Source organism: Phyllostomus discolor, chromosome 4 (assembly GCF_004126475.2).
Source record: "Phyllostomus discolor isolate MPI-MPIP mPhyDis1 chromosome 4, mPhyDis1.pri.v3, whole genome shotgun sequence".
In the NCBI taxonomy this organism is placed as follows: Eukaryota; Metazoa; Chordata; class Mammalia; order Chiroptera; family Phyllostomidae; genus Phyllostomus; species Phyllostomus discolor.
In genome coordinates this window covers 28,915,699-28,937,745 of record NC_040906.2, presented here as the reverse complement: position 1 = coordinate 28,937,745, position 22,047 = coordinate 28,915,699, and the positions used below count along the sequence as shown (strand labels likewise).

Genomic DNA, 22,047 nt, shown 5'->3' with positions numbered 1-22,047 from the left:
TCTGCCCCTCCTAAATTCCAGTGGGACCCCAGCCCACTTTTTGCATCTCAATCCTGTTTCCTCGATGTAGACCCTCACTCTCGCAAGGGCTCTCTGTGTATTGTCCTTTGACCCTCTTGTCCCTAAATTCACCAGGTTTGGGATCTGTGATTGTCAGCGTACTTCCTCCACACAAGGGAGCACCTAAACACAGCAGAAGTTATCCTAAGAGAAGTCACTTCAGCTGTTCTGTTGGCACAAAGGAGGAAGACATCTCCTTGGTTTGGCAGGAGGGCAGTCAGGAGAACTTTCTGGAGCAGAGGGCACTTGAGATAGGCCTTGAGGAGTGATAGGCACTGATATGTCAAAGGTAGTCAAGGCCAGTGGAACAGCTTGAACAAGGAGAGGCACATTCTTTGTGGCTCAGTTTTCTTATCTATAAAGCGAGGCCAGTATGACTCAGTTCACAGAGTTCCTGCAAGATTCAAATGAGTTAGCATCTGTTAAAATATCTGTTTTTATAAACTAGATGGTATCATTGCAGTGTTGCTACTGATGATAATAACTACTTCATTTGTTAGTAGAGTGAGATGAGGATAACGAGAAACTCCTGAGGTGACTCAGTGGGCTCCCCATCCTTGTCAGGTGCTGCAAGCTTCCAGGACGTGAGGCTCACCCAGATTCACACACACATTCAAAAAGATTTGACTTGTTGACAAAAGAAACACCCAGATCTGTAGAGAGATTTTGTAAGAGTTCATCTGAGCCAAACTGATGACACACGCCAGGAAGCAAGATCTCAAAGTAACAGAGTTACTCTCCAGAGTATTTGCATTTGGGCTTAAGGAGGGGATGTAAGGAAGATTACCTGGAGGTGGGAGAAAGCAAGGCGGGCATTGGATTGCAAAATAACTATCAAGATTATGTGCTCTCTTGAGGGTGGTGACAGCTTATTTCAAAGGTGTATTAGCCTAGATGCACGGAAACAGTGGACAGGGCTTGCTTAAGGCAAAGGTAAACTTTTTAGTAAAAAGTTGTATGTCTGGATTGGGATTACCCACCCTGACCTGCCCAGTTAGGAATTTATGATCAGATCACCCTGTGAGGTTCCTTCCCACAGAATCCCGTTTTTCATCCTCAGACCACACATTTCGAAGGCAGTTAGAAGGCTTGGAGAAGACCTGCTATTTGTCAGTAGCTGCAGTGCTGTTCCTCTCTAACGGAAAAAATCGTCAGTTACAATAATAAACCCTTGCTTTTATATGCTACTTACCAACTCTGCTCCACCTCTGAACCTTGTAGGAAAAAGAAAATCTGCCTCCCTAGTCTCCTTCCCCGCCCTGACCTTCACAGGCTGGTCACTCTCATACCCTCTCAGGAGGGATAGACCGTGACTAGTGCTTTGAAGAAGAGATGAGAAATAACCTCCATTGTTTTTGTAAAAGCACATGCTGTTCAAAGAAAAAGAAGAAAGAGCCTGTCTAAACCAAAGTTTGTGCTTTAATGGGGAGGCTTTTCCAGTCTCTCTTTTGCAGTCAGCTTCTGTCTGACCATAACGATTGACTCAATTTTCCACCCATTTCAGGTTAGGGAGAAAAACATGTACAAAACTGTTGACAAAGCCATCTACAAACAAGAATTCAACCCCGAGCCCCTGATAAGATGCTGGAACGAATGTCTGGACAAGTCATCCTTTCACAGCCGAAGAATGCAAGTGGAAGAGTTCAATAAGAAGAACTACTGGAAGAAGAAAGGCATTGCTGTTATCCCCATGAAGTTTTCAGTCGGCTTCACCGCAACAAGCTATCACCAGGTGAGTCCTGTGTGTGGTAAATAACCCTCCTGTCAGACTCACTCCTGGCCCAGTCAGCTCACATTCACAGGGCACTGAGCCCCTCCCCCCAGCCCCAGGGAGGAAGGAGCAGCACCCATCTGCAAGCACTTTCAACACAGTGCAGCAGAAAAATGCCTTAATGGCAGAAAGCCGCATCAGCGAGCCTGCAGCCGTGTGACTGCTAGGATGGAGCATTGACGGCTCCACTGACCGCCTCATTCAAGAAGGGAACAAGAGCCCACCAGGCCTGCGGTGCTGTGCTTTCGGAGCTCAAGGGTCCCCAGGCTTGGGCAGGAATGGGCTGCTCTCAGTCTGTGCCCCAGACCCCACGGCACTCCTCAGCGCACACTGAGTCTTTAGGCAGAGAAGTCACTCCATGTTGTCCTCACCAGCTGTTTGTTTCAAGCCGCCTCTCCCAGGAATCTGTGTCCGTTCTGATGGGGAAATGAGGATGGGAGGCCCCCGAAGTCCTCCCAGGTGGATTTGCGAAAGGAAGAGGCAAGTCACTCAGAGGCCCTCTCCAGAAGGGAGGAGGAGGGACGGCATCTAGACGCACGCATTAAACCGCACAGGACTGGCACAGAGAGTCTTCCCGGCAATCCCAGTGTGTGGTCGATGGGAAAGCTGTTTAGAAAACTGGGAAAGACTGTGGCCTCCCGTGATTGTCCACCAAAAGCAGAAAAACCTTCCATGCATTAGATCTAAACATAAATCTAACAACACATTAGATCTCCCTTGTGGGCCTACCATTGAAAGCATTCTTCCACTTACACCCAGTTACTGACAGCCGACACACCACAAAACCTGCCCTGTGGAAGGAAATCTTTCCTAGGTAATGAAGCAGTTTCCCCAAATCCCTAATCAACTGGAGTCAGGCAGACCTGAGAAATCCCTGGCCCTGACACTTACTGGCTGTGTTACATTAAGCAAGTTACTTAACCCCTCTGAGCCTCAGCTTCCTCAGTTACGAACTGAGAATGATAATCCTCTCTCAGGACCGATGAGAATTTGATGAGATAACAGCACTTGGCAGGGTTCCCGGAACACCCTGTCCTGTTATTATCCAAGGCAGCCCATCCCCAGGCCTAGGAGGTCCAAGACGCCTCTCTCAGGGCCATGGCTCTTCTGGCAGTAGGAGGAGGCTCCCTGACTCCTGGGTCACGCTCCTGGTCAGGTCCAATGTGCCATTCTGTAAAGAGGTGCAAGAAGGTTAACTGTCGTGTCTACAAGCCTGGGCCGAATCAAGGCTGGGGCATAAGAGATCCTGGAGAGTCACGTGTATAGCTTTTCCTCTGATGCCAAATGCCGTGTCTTTTCTGTACCAATTCTCCAACACCCACTGGTGTCCAATAATTCAATTCCATTCTGACGCCAACTACCCAGAGTCAGTGCAGACCCCAGAGATCAAGGGCTGAGTCCCACAAGGCTGTCCCCCTTCCAGATGCTAGCACAAACCGGGTGCCCAGGCTACTGGCATTTCTGCCCAGCCGATACAAATTGGGGGGGTTTCCACTACGCAGCCCCTCAGGTTTGATAATTCACTACATCACCTCACAGAACTCAGAAAAGCACTTTATTTATGATCACTACAAATTTATTATGAATGATACTGCCTCAAAACAGCCAAATGGAAGAGAGGCACAGGTGGGAGAGGGGGTGCGAGGCTGTCACGTCCTCTCCCGCCAGGCCATGCGGCCCATCAGCTCGTGGGTGTGTTCACCAACCCAGAGGTTCCCAGAAACCCCTGTTGTTTGGGGGTTTTAAGGAAACGTCATTACATAGGTATGCTTGATCACATCACTGGCCGTGGGAGACTGAAGTCAATCTCAAGTCTGTCACATCTGCCTGGAAGCCAGGGAGTGGGGCTGAAAGACAGGACTCTCTGAGTGGCTGGTGTTTCCGACAATCATTCCCGTGCCCTCCCCCGCAACCCTGCAGTTATCTAGTTTCTTCCCACGAGTCATTTCATTAGTGTACAAAGGACAATAAATTCCTAAATTCTGTGGAGTTCTTTGGGGAAATTTGTATGTATTGATTTTTAGAGAGGGGAAGGGGAGGAGAAAGAACGAAAAACATCAATTTGTTGTTCAACTTGCTTATGCATTCATTGGCTGATTTTGTATGTGTCCTGACTGGGATAGGACCTGCAGCCTTGGTGTATCTGGACGACACTCTAACCAACTGAGATACTCGGCCAAGGCCAATTTCATGGGTTTTAGGAACCCTGTGCCAAAAACCAGGGGCAAAGACCACACATTTATTTTTATTATACCACAACTCCCCTCACCTTTATGGCTGCCCCTCACTGAAACCACAGCCTACTTTCTGCCAACTTCTCATCTCACCACAAAAAAAAACTTCTTTAAATCAAGCATAAGCCTCCCTTTGAAAGGCCACCAGCTTCCCCACAGAGTTCCAAATTGATGCACTCAAGAAGTACCAGGCTAGGAGCTGAAGCATGTCATTCCAGGTCAGCTGATGACTCATGAAGCTGGAACACCTACTCCTTAAACTAGGCATGAGAAGCACTGCCCTCACAGGGAGTCAAGAAGGCCCTCAGTGAGTAAAAACTATTCTTAGAATCTGTACGCCTTGATGCTCTGGAATCCTTCCTGGGCCTCCAGGCATCTCCACACAGAATAAACTGAAGCCCTAGCTGCACCTCCTCCTCTTCCCTTTCCTCCTCCTTGAAGAAAAAATACCACATTTCCATTCATCCAGTTCAACAAACATTTCTTTAGTGTCTCTGTGACTCAGACCCACTCCGAGTTCTCTTCAGGTCACAATGACAAAAAAAAGACTAAGTGCCCTTCCTCTTCCAGACTCTCACAGAAGACCTGCCACTCCCTGGATTCTCGTTTCCTGTGGTTGCAGTGACAAAGTACCACAAACTGAGTGGCTTAAAACAACCAATTTATTCCCTCGGTTCTGGATGCTAGAAGTTCAAAATCAAGGTGTTTGCAGTGCTGTGCTTCTTCATAAGGCTCCAGGGAAGAATCCTGCCTTACCTCCTTTTAACTAAGTACAAAGACTATTTACAAATAAGGTTATATCTGAGGTTCTAGGTGGACAGGAATTTGTAGGGGACACTATTCAACTCAGTACATCCTGCAAGAGAAAGCGCAGAGAAGGGGATAATCGATCCTTCCCAGAGGGGAATGAGGAGCGTTCCCAGAAGTTTTGACGGAATAGAGACCATGGGGTGTGGGTCTGAAGGCTGGGGGCAAGCCAGGAGGAGAGAACAGCATACGCGAGAGCACAGGTCAGACAGGAACCGTGGCAATGCCAGACTTAGAAGCAAGGCAGGAAAAGACAAGGATGAAATGGGAAAAGTACAAAAGACCAAACCCTAAAGGGCCTCGTATTATAATAAGGAGCAGGACTCTCCCTTGAAGACAATGGGGAGCTCTTGCCCCCCTTGACCAAGTGGCAAATTTCTCCCTTCATGCATCCATTCAGTGTCACTTTGGGGAACCCTTCCCTGGCTCTGCAGAAGGAGCTGGATCTGCCCTCCCAGGTCTCCAGGGCCCCTGTGGCACACCCGTTTATGTCATGAATCATTCTTCTAATGCCTTGCTGCTGTCCAGCCTGGCCCCCTACTGCACAGTGAGCTCCTTGAGGAAGAAGCACACCTTGTTCATCTTCATACATCTAAGCTGAGCCTGGGTTGGTACATAACACATGTAAGTGCCATACTTACAAATGTTTAATTCACTAGTTAAGTGGATTGCCAGAGATTTTAAGCAGAGGTGTAACTTTCAGATAGTTGCAACCAAAACCCACAACTCCTGAGTATCCCAAGGGACTCCTACTAAAACCAGGTTCCTAACTGAGAATGTCTTTACCAGCAACTTTTGCACAAAATGAAACTGAGCCTCAGAATCCTGCTGAGAAAGGAAAGCGTGCCTCTCTGACCCCACTGCTGCCTCGTTTCTTATGTTGGAGCTCACTAAACGCACACTGAGCAGTGCCTTCTCTGTCCGTTGTTTTTTCAGGCAGCTGCACTTGTCCATATCTACACAGACGGGTCTGTGTTGGTCACACAGGGAGGCAATGAACTGGGACAAGGTATTCACACCAAAATCCTACAGGTAAGATAAAGAAAATGAAGTCACTAATTTCTCTATTCATGGTTGACATGACTGACATTTGGCACTAATTTTAGGGCAACTGACAACTCCCTGAACTCAAACCCTAAGGTCTTGACTGAAAAACTTATTATACATAAAGTAGGATGGCCAAAGTATGGAAATCAAACACAGGTGCCAACGCTCCTGGAGCTTGGCTGGGTTCACGGATGGAGGTGGTTGTTAGTGAAAACACCAGTAATGAGCCCTGGAGCACTGTGGTAGGAGTGTCGTGCAGGCTTCTCTAGCGTAGGAGTCTCTCAGCTTTTCTCTCTCGAGACCCATGTGTATAATTTTTAAAGTTTGGACAACAATATTACCATATTATTTTGAGAAGTAAAGACAAGTATGTCCTCAATATCATTCTATAATTTTAAAAGAATATTTTAACACACACACACACACACACATATATATATATACACACACACAATATGAAGATATCTCAGGAGAAGAAAAAATAATTCTTTAAAGGGGAAAAGTTTAACTTCATGACAAATTTACTAGATTGTTACAGCACACATCTGCAGCTTTTGGCTGTCCCAGCCCCTGAGCTACTTTGGATTATACCTCCCACATTCCAGAGAGTTCTGAAGGACTCCTCAATGCTGGTGGCTTTCTGCCCCATCTTCTCTGCCTGGTACTGGTACAAGGTTCATGTGCACAGATGTTTCAAAAAAAATCCAACAGTCAAAACATCAGAGTTTGAAGTAAAAAAAGGTATATTAATCGAGAAGGCCCAGCTGGAGGAGGTGGGGGTGCTTACAGCTTCTGCAGATCCATCATCGTTTTCTTCTCCTTTTGTCTTTTTCTTCTTCTGCAAATCCATTTTAAGAGAACCCAGAATCCAGTCTTTTTTGTCATCAAGGGAAGGGAAGAGGAGGAGGCAAGAGGTGGGCGAGGGCCACAGACAACAGGTCCCGACAGGGTTCCAAGGAAGAGCAAAATTTCTAAGCCTCTTCATTTCCAGTTGGTGGTTGGCTTGTTGACCCCCGCTGATCTGAGTGCATCGGGAGACTCCTGTAAATCTTTAACAAACAGTCATTACTTTGTACATATTTCCCCACTTCTACAGGAAAGGTGACAAAGGACTGTTCTTTAGCAAAAAATTCAAGCCTCAAGCAGAATTTCTATAGTTAATTATTATCTATGGTAGGAGCTATTAACCTGAAGGCTAGAATTTAGATAGTCAGAGAGAGCAAGCATTTCACTCTGTTGCACTCCTTGCCCCAATACCCAGCATGGATACAGGCACAGGACCACCTGGCCAGTCATGGTCCCTGAATCCCAGTGGATGCAGAGATTGAGCCAGGAAGAAGGCACATGATCAAGCAAGGCCAATCAGAGTCCTTTCTTAGGACTGTTTTGTAGAAACTGGGAAAAGGAGCTATCATTCCCCTGCGGTTATTTAGCTGCTATGCTATAGGCCAGGGGTAGTCAGAGGCAAGTCTTCCATGCCACAGAGGAAGCCTGTCACTATTGGGAATAACATGGTCATCACAGAAAGAGGAGCAAATGTGAGAGGCTCTGAGAGGACCCTGGTGAGACCATAAAACCGCTAGATACAGACATACATGAAGCCAGTTCCATCTCTCCTTCCCGATTACATGAGCCAATAAGTTCTCTTCGGATTTTAATCATCAAGAACTGATAGAATTGCCTTTTTTTTTCCATTTTGTATCTTTCTGGGAAAACTTAATCACTGAATGGCATTAGTCTGAAAGTCTGAAGATTGGCATTTGGGAACAGGCACGTACCTACAGACATCTGGAGAAGGTGTTTTTGAAAAAAAAAAAGATAACATCAACCAAAGTAATGCTTGTTTTTCTTTTCCTGCCTTACCTCCGCTCCCTTCTTTATTTTTCATTTCTTCTTGATTAAATATCTTAATTTCTACATGTGTCTGCTAGAAAAACTGGAAGAAAAAGGACAGAAAAGAAAAAAGTGAACAGCAAATACTAGAAGAATATAAGCAAGTGGGAACAAATAGAAGAAAAGGGGGAGGAAGCTAAAGTTCAGGTGAGGATGAGGGCAAAAAAGAAGACAGGCCCTCAGGTCATTTCAAGTTCATCTGATGCTGATGCCAACACAGGACCAAGGTCTGAGTCAGTCAGTCTAATCTCCATCTCTCTTCCTGCCATTGTCACCAAATGAATATGAATAATATAAGCTTGGCCTACTCTCTACACATGTAAAACTTAGAAAAAATAAAATCTTCAGCATCCTAAATGTACTAAATTTAAATAATAGAATCACTGTGGAATATTACCAAGAAAACACATAAAAAATCAGCATGAGGCTCTACTAAAAAGTGGTTCTAATTTTTTCTAAGACACTATATTAGGCTTTGAAGGACATGATGAACATAATAAAAATATTAATTTTTGTTAAGAAAAACAATGACTCAAATTTTCTTAGAACTCCTCACTGAACTTGAAAATATTTATTTTTCTCCTAGGTGGCCAGCCGTGAATTAAAAATACCCATGTCTTACATACACATCTCTGAAACAAGTACAGCCACAGTGCCTAACACAATCACTACGGCAGCATCCATCGGTTCAGACGTCAATGGCAGGGCCGTGCAGGTGCTTCTTCCTGTCTGTCTTTCCTGCGGTACTTTCACCACATCTCTGGTTTTCTTAGCTGGATACAGGCACAAATGATTGGCTCCAGAGAAGTCATCTGTGTCGCCAAACATAGGCATAGGTTAATTAAAGTGTCAGGAGAGTGTGTTAGTTAGTTGGAGTTGGCTAAACTGAAGTGACAGACCCAGAACAGAGTGGTTGAAACCCAACAGGAAGTCCCTTTCTCGTACACATAGAAGTCCAGAGGGAGCGTTCAGTCATTCAAGCACCCAGAGTGATGGTAGTTCTTCCATCTCCAGCATGTGGCTTTCAAGGTTGCCCTGAGCATCATCATCCAATGAGCCAGAGAAGGGAGAGAGCATGGAGGGCAGACCTCACAGCGATGCAAGTCACTTGCACTCATCATCCATTAGCAGAACCAGTCTCAGGCCATAGCTAACTGCAGGGGAGGTTGGGAAGTCGTGGGAAACCACATACCCAGCAACTATGGAAAGAGGGGAGAATGGATTTTGGTGCACAGGCAGCCCCAGTCCCTGGGAGACACAGAAAGAAGAAATTTGGGCACCAAGTAATGCAGAGCTGTGCAAGTTTCACCTGACACAAGTAAGGTCTGGTAGGCAGGTGGGCAGACAGAATGCCAGCCAGGTAGAAAAGGTACAATTAAAGTGTCTATAACAATGGTGTTCTACCACAGTGCTCATCCTTTCTGTTTGTACTTATCTTCAAACTAATGTTTAAAAAACTGTTAGTTTTTACTTTTTGAGAATAGAACCATGACTGCATATTCCTTCACTCAAATATCCGATTGCATGTACTTTTGAAGTAATATCTATTTGCCTCGCTTCTATTATGAACTGTCCACTTTTTTATGGGGATGCTGTAGAGGCATATTCCCTTACTCCCAGAACACTACACGTAAGCTCCCAAGAGGGACCACTTTAAATTCACTTATCTTGGTGAGGACACACCTAAAGAGCTCAAACACCAGAGATGCTTTTTACTCAGAACAAATGTGTGGGAATACTCAAGTTCATCAGATCCAATTTTGGATAGACTCAAACACAAGATAGGAGTAGTTCAGTATATTTGGGAGTTGTCAGCCTAAACTAAGTGTTAATTCATCTTCTAGAAGAGCAGTTTTCAACCAGTGTACCACAAGAATTGTTAAAACACACAATACCTGACTATTTAGTCAGGGGCACTGACTGCTTTTCCCTTATATTGTCAAATTTAAAAAATAACAATAGCCAACTGATGTGAAGTATCAAAATTATACCCATTTTATTGTCAGATTGGCAAAAAAAATTTTGGTGTGCTGCAGAATTTTAGTAATTAGTTTACATGTGTCACGAGATGAAAAAGGTTGAAAATCACTATTCTAGAACATTGAGTTTTAGGTTTCAATTTTGAGTATCAGAAACTTTGTAGATCTAGGTTATCATAAAAACAAACTTAATTATTTTCTCACTTCACACCCAAAGCAAAGTCCATCACTGCCAGACTTCGATGGTGGATAGATGAACAGAGAGAGGGGTGGACAGAGCTGAATAATGTTTCAGACCCAGAAGGATATTGGCATGTGATGGTTGTAGATTGGAAAGCACAAATTTCAATGAAAATAAGGTGTTTTGTTGCATGTATTTTAATGGTTGGGAAATTTTAAAAAAAGGTATAAGTCAAAAATGCAGAAAAAGAGAAGGAGGAATTAAGAACGTGAATATTTTTAGAAAAGGGACCTGAGAGTAGAGATTCGGCTGAGCCTGTCTTTTCACAGGAAGTGAAGCGGGAAGGAGAGACACCACAGTAACTGACACTCTTCTCAAGGCCAGGGGCCGTGCTGTTATTGTCTCTCTGTCCCCAGTGCGTCCAGCTCAGGCAGGCACTCCACAAGTATTCAGTGACCCAAACAATGATCACTTAATATTCTTCCACACAAATCCTAACCACTAGGCTGGCTCTTCTCTAATGGGAATTCACTTCTTTACTGCTTCAAGGATGCTTGTCAGATCCTTCTGAAACGCCTTGAGCCCATCATTAAGGAACATCCAGAAGGCACATGGGAAGACTGGGTAAGTGTTCCACTCTGTTACTACACATGAGAAAATAATGCAAACCAGTGCCAAGAGCACCATGGCAGCCCACAGACGCACCAAGGACAGATGCTTCTCCCAAGAGTGGGCAAGATCACCAATGGCCCAAAGGCTGGGACGGCTGACCCATGATGAGAAGGCTGACCCTGAAAGGTCTCTGAGGTCCCTTCCAGGTATATGTGGAGAGAGCACACTGAGAAGAGGAATGGAAGTATATGAAGAATACCCAGCAGGCCGTGCCCACCCTGCTTAGATAAGAAAGAAGAGGAAAAGAGTGAGCCTTCCTCAGCCACACCCACAGATGCACACAGACACACACACAAATGATGTGATGAGTAAAGAGGAAGGAAAGGAAGACATAATTGCTATTGAATAAGTCCCAAGGGAGATGACTCGTGTAATCCAACTTTACAATACCCTGTATACTAGCTTGTTAGCACAGTTATCTCACAGTTGCACACCCACTGTCTGGAGTGCTGACACTTGGGAATGTAGGCCCGCACACCTTGTGGACCAGCCTGTGCATCATGGGTGTGCAGCAGGGCTCCATTTGATTTGTTTCATGCAGAGTTCTGAGCTCTGTCAGGAGGAAACTGGTAGTGGACCAGCTGAGGGAAAGGGTATTATGTTGAGTTCTATTATTGGTAACAAAGCAATAACAACAAGGATCAGATGTCAGTTTTAAGACATATTTTCATTTTTAATGTTTTCATGGTCACCTGTCCAATGGTATATTTATTTTAACTAAATATGCTCATTCTGCAGATAAAAACTGCTTTTGAACAAAGTATCAGCCTTTCAGCCACAGGATTCTTCAGGTAAAAATTACAATAACATTTTGACTTAGCTGAGAACATGTGAGGTAACCCAGTCACTCTGGGCCTCCACTCCCTCATTTGTAAAGTATGTTTTCATTTTGTGGTCTCTGAGGTCCCTTCTAGGTCCCAAAGTCTGTGACTTCGCATAGGCCTTTGAGCCATGTCCAAACATATACTAAATAAAAATACTCTTATTGGGTAAAAAAAAAAATAAGACATGACTTACAGCAGCTAATCATTATTTACTTTTCTTTATTGTGGAAAAATAAAGAATAATAACATTCTTCATTATGAATAATAAAAAGAAATAACTTGAAACCCAATTTTGCAAATCTTCCTCCCAACACCATAAAAATCTTTCTTTGCTGAAGCTCCTCACTAGACAGGAGGAGATGGGCAGGTGACCACCACCGTCGGCATTTGTGTGTGTCCAGCAGTGGGGGGCCCTCGGTAGATGCTGGTTGATGGAATGAAGCCCAGAGAGGAGAGCTGACTGTCAAACTCTGGAAGTGTATGACATTAGTTTAACAATCTAAGGAAACAAACCACCTACAGAGAGTGGGGGGCAGGGAGAGAGAGAGAGAGAGAGAGAGAGATCCTTATGAAGAAAGAAGGAAAGGGAGTAAGAGTGCAGCCCAGTGCCCTGTACATTATGAATCCCGAATTCCTGAGTTCAGTTACCAAGAAGAGGGCAAATCAGCCCCAAGCTGGGTACACTTTCCATTATAAATTAACACATTGAATTGCCAGCCCTTTTTTTTTTTGATCAGCTACAGGATCCCTCAACTGATAAAATCAACTGAGGTTCTCAACGTGCAGAGCTAAAGCAGATACCCAACCTGTCAAAATACAAATCTGGAGGTCTGAGCCCAAACCGTCTGTTGGCTTTTCCCTATTTGTGACATCCTAACTGCAGCGCAGAGAGTATCCTCTTGAAAATGGAGGCAAAGATTAGTGTCACTCCAGCTAGGTTGTAAATACAGGTAGAAGTTTAAGTGAGTTGAAAAGACAGTGTAGCCCTGGCTCGGTGTCTCATTTGTTGAGAACATCATCCTGCACACCAAAACGTGTGGGTTTGACTCCCAGTCAGCGTACATAACTAGCCTGCAGGATTCAATCCCTGATCCAGGTTCATATAGAAGGCAACCAATCCATATTTCTCCCTCACATTGACTTTTCTCTCTCTCCCAAAAATCAATAAACATATCCTTGGGCGAGGATTAAAAAAAGAAGAAGAAGAAAAGAAAAGGTAGTTAAACAACAATGAAATGCTATCATACCTTCATAACTTGGTAACTTTTAAAATGAATCAGTATGGTTTGCAAACGCACACCAACACAGGCACACCCCACACTGAAGGGCTTTATTTCTTCCATCAGGGGCTACAAGGCCTTCATGGACTGGGAGAAGGGGGAGGGAGAACCGTTTCCTTACTACATCTACGGAGCAGCCTGTTCCGAGGTTGAGATTGACTGCCTGACAGGGGCTCACAAGGTAATATTAACTTCCCTCCTGGCAAGTTAAAACAATAACAAAACCGCATTGTACATTAACAGCCCGATTTCATTATGTAATACTTGTGTACCATAAGAACAAGAGTCAGTTTCTGTGGGAATGTCTAGAGATCCAGCTTTATCCTGAATTTCCACTGAAGAAGTAGTTCAAGAAGGAGTTGCTTGTGAGCCTAAAATGCATTGTTTCTTATTCTACGTCGGACAATAAAATCAATCTTCCAAAATTTTTGTACACCGATGGGGGGGGTTGTTTCTCAAGGAAGATTAAGTTATGTAATCTGAAGGAATAGGTAATTTAACAAATTTTCTTGAGCGATCACTTTGAAAGCACGTAGCAATGTGATAAACTTTCTCCAAAGTCAATTATCCCAAGGGTACTACTGATTTAAAGAAATAGATTGAGGATGGGGAGAGAAGGGGAGGGCTGTAAAAATAATTTTGTGTCTGTTGTTTAATTGGGCAACCAAGAAACCATGTACTGAAGGGAGTCATACTTAAGCAGAAATGAATACCCCAAATACTATTCTGGGAACAGAGATTACAGAAACCTTTAATAGAATGTAGTATAGTCCAAAGCGTAGTCAATTGTTAGGAAATTTGCAGGATTGATCAATCATACATCTAAATCCCATGCATAAATTATTCCAATATCATCTTGAACCATCCTGCCCCAAAATAGAAATGGTCAATTTATGTAAAATAGAAAGGACTTTGCTAATACAGACTTGTAAATCTTGTCAAAATGTCTTTGATTTGCCCCATTGTTGATTAACTTGTCTACCTCTTAAATATTATGTGAATTAGACTTTTAAAAATACAGTAAATGAAGGGATATCTAAAGAGCCTTCGCAGGTCACTCAAGTTCATCCTTAGGACACACTACTATGATGTCTCCCTTCTCATTATAGATCATTGTTAAGAAGTAACTCATGAAACAGGATCACAGATTGCTCAAACTGTGTGTCCTAATGTTTGTCACACCATGACACACACAGATAATGGTGTTTGCACAGCACAGTGTGGCAAACGAGGAATGCATGGTGGCAGGTGATCAGGCTGCCCCCAAGGCCCAGATGTCAATGCCACTGTCCAGCCTCAGCATTGGGAGCCCTGTGCCCCCCCTGAGGCTCCAAACTAGATGGGAAGCTGTTGTTAGAAATCAACTCATTTTCTTTTTTATTTTTTAAAAGATTTTATTCAACTAGCTTTCTTATCTTCCACCTTTAAGGTGGCGCTGCCAGCTTTAGCAAATAAAAATACAGGATACCCAGTTAAATTTGAATTCAGATAAACAACAAAATAATTTCCTGGTATAAATATGTTCCATGCAATAGTTGGGAACATACTTATCATATCTGGTGATTCCATCTGAGGTCCTTGGTATAAATCCCCAAAGGAATGGGCCTAATGGGATGGATCTTCCAGAATGTATGATGCCTCCCTTGTTATAGATTAAGGCCCAGTCATTCAGGATCAATAGTTTATTCTTTTAATTAGAGACAAGTCAGAGAATGTGGTTGGTCAACTAAAACACCTGATGATTTGGTTAGTGCAAAGCCACCTCTTCCTGTTGTCCAACACCCACAAGGCAAAATAAAACAGATTTCAGGATGGGAGTAAATTGAAGGCAGCTCTGAGGTGTGTCCGGTCTCCTGCCCTATCGAGGCTGAGGATGTGTGCAGGCTTGTCCCAGTGCCCACAGCAGGCTGTATGCAGGGCTAACATTTGAGTCAAAAGAGCAGTTCCTATTCAAAGAGCTAGATAGAAAGCAAGAGCCCAGGTATTGGGCCTGCACAGAGACTGGTGGTGTTAGAGTAAGGACCGGACGTGGGGGCAGAAGGAAAGCCCAGAGATCTTCCTGAGACAGACCACAGGCACTTAGGGGCTTTCTGCGGCTCTGTAACACCCTGCATGCCTGTGCCAGGTACCAAAACAGAAGGGCCTTGTTAGTGTGATGTTTCTCGGGGAGGAGTAGATTAGCAAAGTCTAAGGTGGTCTCAGGATTTGCCTTTATTGTGTTTCAAGACCTTGCAAATCCCCAGATTCATATATGCTACTATGGCTGCACGATTTCCTTAGTAACACAACATAAAAACACCTACACTGAACCATCATGAGACCTAGATGTGTTCATGAGTCATATCAGAGCAGCAAATCCAGGTTGAGAATCAGGTGGACAATCAGGCTGTTATTTACTAAGTGACACTCAAGTACAGCAACATGCCATGTTGAGCCACTTAAGAGGGACTTTTGAATCACTTAAGAGGAGTCAAGGCCACGAACACAGGAGACCCTGGGGTCAGCACTGACTGTGAAGAGCCTAGCAGCTGCCTGACCACCTCTGCTGTGGGTGCAGTGCCAGGGCAGTGTTAACTAACCAGCAGGGGTTCTGGAAAAACTGGGAACTGCTTGAATACATCTTTAAAATCTTTTCAGTTCAAGTTTTCACACAGAGGTAATTTTGATTTTTGGCAGAAAATCAGAACAGACATCGTCATGGAAGCGTGTAGCAGCCTCAATCCAGCCATCGATGTGGGGCAGGTAGGTCCCGGCCCGCTGAGATGCCTGCTGCCTCCTGAGGGCCTTGCGGAGTGGGGAGCAGCCTTCTGAAAAGCCTCTGGCCTCACGGAGCTGGACGTGTTTCCCCTTCAGGTGGAAGGCGCGTTTATTCAGGGAATGGGCCTTTATACCACTGAGGAACTGAAATACTCCCCGGAAGGCGTCCTGTACTCGCGAGGCCCAGACGAGTACAAAATTCCAACCGTCACCGACATCCCAGGGGAGTTCAATGTCTCCCTGTTGCCATCGTCACCAAACCCACTAACCATCTATTCCTCCAAGGTAAGCACCCAAACCAGCCACTGTGCCATGCAGTGGATCGGGCAGCATAATGAAGGAAAACAGCCGGACAAAATAAAAAAATAAATGTCGACCATTCTACAGACCCGCTCAAGACAGGCTGTTAGAATTTGGAGATGAATCACCTAGAGAAGAAGCCCTCACCAGGGCTTACAGTGAGAGTCGGGGAATCCTGGGCCAAGGTTTCCTGTATTAAATCCTCTGTCACTGAGAACTCTAAAATGCAGCAAAATCATCTATTGGATAGAGTAGCCTTTTCACTTAAGAACCTTCAGACTAAAATATTAAATGAGAATGAGGACACAATGCTCCTGAAATCTTAGGAAGCAGCAGCAGCAGCATGAATAGAAAATCCTGGATGAGGCCTCGGAAAACCTGGATTCCTGCCCCAGCCCCACCCGCTCTCTGTGATTTTAGGTAGACCACTCACCTCCAAGGGGCTCAGGGTCCCCAGCCACACCCTGAAGTAATCTAAAGCGATGTTTCTCAACTGAGGCACAAAGGGGTGGGGACTTTGGCCCTCAGGAAGCATGCAGCAATGTCTGGAGATGTTTCTGGTTGTCATGACTATGGGGGAAGATGTTACTTCTCGTGGGTAGAGGCCAGGGATGCTGCTAAATAGCCGCCGATGCACAAGGTAGCCCTCCACAGCAAAGAACTACCTGGCCCCTGTGTCACCCGTGGCAGAGAGCAAAGACACCACCACTCAGCGATTGCTGTGGTGGTGAAATTGCAAATTAAAATAAAGGTCAGCGAGTGTTTGCATTGCTGCATGCAGGTACTCTCACTGTTGCAACTTCATTTAGGTTTGAGATGTAGTATTAAAACTTTCTTTAAAAATCTTTTGGGAGACTTCTTACTAGTGGTGGCAAATTAATACCAAATGTAAATAAATAAGTGAGTTCACATCTATCTTCTGGAATTTTATCATTTCCAAACTGGATCCAGCTTGCAGCCCAGGAGCTTCCTTAGGCTTATGGTGATGAGGAGGGGCAATCTTGAAAAGGACAACCAACAGGGCCTTCGGGTTCTCTTTGGGCTGGAAATCACTCAAAAGGGAAAAAAGGCGAAGGATGCTCAGAGCTCACAGAAAGCAGCTTTCGGGCCACCGAGAGTAACAGGGCAAGCAGGACCCTTGGGTTCCTGTGGTTGTGGCTAGCCACCCACAGGCAGACCTGCAGGGAAATCGTGAGTGTGCAGGTGTACACGAAGTATACTAAGCAATAATAACAGGGAGCTATCAGGTACCAGGTGCTGTGCTGGATGCTTTTGCACTTCGTCAACTTCACAACATCATGTTAGACAGGTATCAGTCAGATGCATTGCCTGCATCTTACTGATAAAAGGAAAGGGACTCAGAGAGAGAATCTCACCCAGAGAAACCCGGGGAGTGAGGGCCGGGACTCAGCTTCAGTCTGTCCAGCTGAGGAGCTGCACACTGGGGACACTGGCCACGTCTAGCCTGAAGATGTGTTTTCCTTGTCCCTCACAGTGTTTTTCAAAGGCAGGGAATTTTACTTGAAAATGCAAATATCTAAATTCTCTTGAAAAATTGGATGATCTGATCATTTTGGATGATTTTCTAGAAGGTGGCAATTAGCTAGAACTGAAGAGAGCTTCCTGCTTTAGACAGGACACAGATATCTCAACTTCACCATAAACCCCCCACAATTTCTTATTGACCTTCGTCTTTTCATATCACTCATTCATGTTACCCATTTCTTACAGGTGGTGGGCTTGCAACCCATCTTCTGGTACCAAAGCCCAGACACTTTCTCCTAGACTACCCTGCCTCTCCCGACCCTGGAGTCGTAATGAGGCATTTCTCTGCCCGTGAAGCAGGCCAGTTCAAGCCACTGAGTGTGTTTTTCTGAATAGGGTACCCTCATCACACACATATGTGCATGCATGCACACACACACACACACACACACACACTCTGCTTTTGCCTATAGAATGAAGGTTTAGCCCAAACAGGATTAAAGATATGGGAAATTCATGTGTTGTTGGGATTTTTAAGAGCACTCAAGCTTCATTCAGTCAGTAAGTCAATCAACATTTATTGAGAACCTTTTGCAAGACACTATACTAGGGTTTGAAGATACAATGGTGAGCAAAACCTGGCCCCTGATTTCTAGTGACTTGTAGTCCAATGTAGAAGCTTCTAAAATGAATGTGCTTCCTTGCAGGGCCTGGGGGAGTCCGGAGTGGCCCTGGGGTCATCTGTATTCCTTGCCATCGCCGATGCTGTGGCCACAGCACGCAGAGAGAGAGACGTAGCCGAGGACTTCCCAGTGAAGAGCCCAGCAACTCCAGAATGGGTTCGAATGGCCTGTGCAGACCGGTTCACAGAGATGGTAAGGAATTATTGTTCCCTTTCCTAATAGGTGACTTTCCTTTTTCCTGCTTCTCATGCCTCTTAGGTAAACTTATAATCTGCGTCTAATCAAATTAATTATAAGTTAGAAGTTAAAATCAGCTATAATCCTACTAACCGGGAATCACCATCATATACACACACACATAATTTCAACCATCTTTTTTTTTTTAAAAAGAATTATTTATGTATAGATATATAATCTTTTTTTAAGATTTTATTTATTCATTTCTGGAGAGAGGGGAAGGGAGGAAGAAAGAGAGTGAGTGAAACATAGATGTGTGAGGTTGCCTCTCGCAAGCCCCCACCAGGAACCTAGCCCACACCCAGGCGTGTGCCCTGACTGGGAATCAAACCAACAACCTTTTGGTTCACAGGCCAGCACTCACCCCTCCGAGTCACACCAGCCAGGGCCAGACACAGGATCTTTACATTGTTCCTGGATCTGTCATCGGTCTGACCGCCCTCCCTCCACCCATCCTCTAACTCATACATGTTCATATGTAAAATGTGCCTTATTTATTATACACTCCTTTACAAAATCAGGACACCCCTGATGTAAGTGTTTGAAAAGATTTGACCAGTGTAGATGGGAGTGACTCTATGAGCCTCATTCACAGGAAATCTGGATTGAGAAGATACTTTTTCCCAGGAAAGATCACTTAAAAAGTAGTTGCTTAAACCCCCAAAAATCCCAACTAGACAGACTCATTTTTCCCACAAACTCATGATCTTTATTTATAGCCACTGGCATAAGTTTTGGAGACAAGGGCAGGGCAGAATGTTTAACTTCTTAATAATAAGCTCCTTGTTACTAAGACCACTTAGACCATGTCTAGAGTGACTATTTATCCCTCATACGTACCCTGACCTGACCTTCTGCCACCCCCAACCTCATATATATTTGAAACAATGAGAATATAAGCCCTTCAAATCCTTGGGGAGTCAGAGATTCAAGAGTTCCTCTGTTGTGGTCTCCAGACCCGCCCCCCACACCCCCGCCGCTGTCCGCACTGTGTCAGGCACCAGCAGGAGCCGGCCGTGAGTGGGGCCTGCCACGGCAAGCAGCACGGAGGGAGTCCTGACTCGTGGTCTAACAGAGAGCACCAGAAACACAAAATAGAGATTCTCCGGCTACTTCCTGTCGCAGGAAAAGGCAATACCCCTCCATCCACGTAGCAACGCAAACCAGAAACCTGGGAGTTGGCCTGGCATTTCTCTCTCTCATTCTCAGTGGCCAGTCCTTCACCATGTCCTGTGCATTTTAACCCCTAGCAATCTCCTACGCCCTCCATTTCTAACCACTCTGCTGTGCATTCATTAAACAAACATTTGTTGAGTATCTACTAGGTGCCAGGCATTATTCTGGGTGCTGGGAATACAGCAGTGAATGAAAGAGAATTATCTCCACTTACTGTCTGGAGCCCCTAAGTCCAGCTACCATCTCTCTAGCCTAGGGCAGAGCAGCCTCCTAGTGGTCTCCTGACATCCACCACAGCCAGAGATCTGTGGTGTGACAAATACGTTCAGGTCACTCTAGCATACAGGTGGCAAACACAAGGACCGAGGGCCAAATCCTGCCCTCCACCTCATTTTATCCAGCCCAGCACCTTGTTTCTATTCAGCGGCAGCACCAAGCTCCTTGCCCCTAGTTAAGGAGTAGTTATGTTTATACAGTCCTAAAATTACATTCAGCCCTTTGAAGGCAACCACAAGGCTGATGTGGCCTCTGGTGAAAATGAGTTTGACACCCCTGCTCTAGCATGTGCACAGGGTGAAAAGGTCCCCATTGCTCTCAAGTTAAAGATAAGACTTTGAAATCTGCCCTGCCAAGTCTAGAAACCTGTGAAGTCTGGTATGGCAGGCCCCCACCCACCTCTCCAGCCACATGTGGCCCTCCCGCCTGGCCCTCTCTCCACCCCGCCACACTGCCTTCTTCCATCTGTTCCTTGTATTAAGGACAGAGGCTCCGCCACGCTCGGGCCTCTGCTTGGAACCATCTTCTTTCTTTTCCACACCTGGCTAAGCCCTACTCACCTTTCACATGCTAATCATTTTCAAGAAATTAACCTGATACTTTCCTTCTCGCACAGTTTGAGGTACCCACCATATAGTGGTGACCCAGATACAGGTCCCTACTCTCAAGTTGTTTACAGTGGTTTACTGTGTAGCAGAGGGGAGAGAAACAATTCCTGTTCACTATAAGTGCTTGGCTGACTCTCGGTTATCCCTGTGCATCAACGGAACGAAACTTTTCTAATGTAGCCTTAACCTTTTCTCAAAGTCAGAGGAGTCGTGGATGTGGCTCCTGCCTTGATCCTCATCATGTAATCATTCACTCGTCCAACATTTGCTCAGCCCCTTCCGTGGGCCCAGCACCACTGGGGATCTAAAGACATACTGAGCTAGTCAACCTTTGCCCACATGGAGCTTACATTTTATTGGGGAAACCAGACAGTAAACAATATAATTTCAGGTGATGGTATACCCTGTGAAGCAAAATGGAAGAGTAGGAGGCTAGAATGCAATAAAGAAACTTATTATATAATGTTTACTTTTATGTAGTTTATTGAGAAGTTTCTCTGGGTGTTCACATCTAAGCTGAGGCCTGCATGAAGTGAAGGAGCGAGCATAAAGCTGGTGCTGGCATGGTTAAGGCAGAGAACAGCTAGTGCAAAGGCCCTGAGGCAGTTTCAATGGATTTAAAGTAGCCTTGGACTAGGTAGCTCACAAAAGTAAATAATAGGCTTCTTCCTAAGTCTCTGATCTTGCTTCTCTGGTAGAAAAACTATAACTGGAAGCTTGTAATTGTTCCCTCTGGCAGAGAGATCAAAGAAATAGAAGTCAGTGGTTGTACCACTGACCTTCACGTCAGCATGGTGACACCTGGACAGTCCTTCCCATCCACAGCTTTCCTGGCAACTAGCCTCTGTCACGATCAAGGTCTAGTCTTCAGATATTCAGAAATTGTGTTCGTCCCCTCAGCAGGCCTCCTGAAATTCTAACAGCCTGGTTCCCCATACTGACCAGTCTCCTTTAAGCATCTTAAACAATGAGCCTGTATCAGCATTTACATTGGCTCAAACTACAACATGGTTTTTAAACTGGAATGTGTCATGATTCTCACCGTCATCCAGTACTGTACTGTATTAAGAAAATCTTAAGAAGCATACATACTAACATTTGTTGCATTTGCCTTTGAATGGTGTCGTCAAAACACAGCTTGCTCTGACGGGTGAGAAGACGAGAGGGTCGGATGTCCATGCGCAGGAACACGGGCACTGCAAAGTCCAAAGCCTCCCCTTTCAATCGGCCCCTTGTAACCACAGGGAACATACTCCTTATAATCATAAGGAAAGTAACAGCCTGACTATGTCTGTTCCTTAAATAGAAATGAGGGGTGCCCTGACTGGTGTGGCTCAGGGGGGTGGGTGTCATTCCGCAAAGCAAACAGCCTCCAGTTTGATTCCAGGCAAGGACGTGCCTGGGTTGTGGGTCAGGTCCCCAGTTGGGAGCATGCAAGAAACCAATGGACTGAATGCTCAAACCAGAGAATTGAGTTCTCTCTTCCTCCTTTCCCTTCTCTCTAAAAATAAATAAATAAAATCTTAAAAAAAAAAGAAATGAAGGTCAAACACAGTACTTTTCCTTTTGGAATTAAATAAAATATGCATTCAAATGCATGTAAAAGCACTGTGTAAATACAAGGCACTCTGTAAATATTAGAGTTAAGGTCTCCATCAAATACCCATAACTGTTAATGACCTTCAAAATGCACCCCTCCCAAAGGCTGTAAAAGTTTCCATATTAAATCAAGTTGAGCTGGTGAGGGCAGAAAAAATGACTCAAGACTAGCAACCTC

The 22,047-nt window shown here is 44.8% G+C and overlaps 1 protein-coding gene across 1 annotated transcript in view; it reads left to right on the top strand.

Moving 5' to 3' along the window:
• Window positions 1-22,047, top strand: part of LOC114494690 (aldehyde oxidase 2) — a 73,498-nt gene that overhangs the window by 42,998 nt on the left and 8,453 nt on the right. The window contains exons 26-34 of the mRNA XM_036023114.1: window positions 1,565-1,792; window positions 5,809-5,904; window positions 8,399-8,527; window positions 10,522-10,596; window positions 11,383-11,435; window positions 12,815-12,929; window positions 15,425-15,490; window positions 15,602-15,790; window positions 17,998-18,165. Coding sequence (XP_035879007.1) covers window positions 1,565-1,792; window positions 5,809-5,904; window positions 8,399-8,527; window positions 10,522-10,596; window positions 11,383-11,435; window positions 12,815-12,929; window positions 15,425-15,490; window positions 15,602-15,790; window positions 17,998-18,165 — 1,119 coding nt within the window. The remainder of the gene's footprint in view (window positions 1-1,564; window positions 1,793-5,808; window positions 5,905-8,398; window positions 8,528-10,521; window positions 10,597-11,382; window positions 11,436-12,814; window positions 12,930-15,424; window positions 15,491-15,601; window positions 15,791-17,997; window positions 18,166-22,047) is intronic.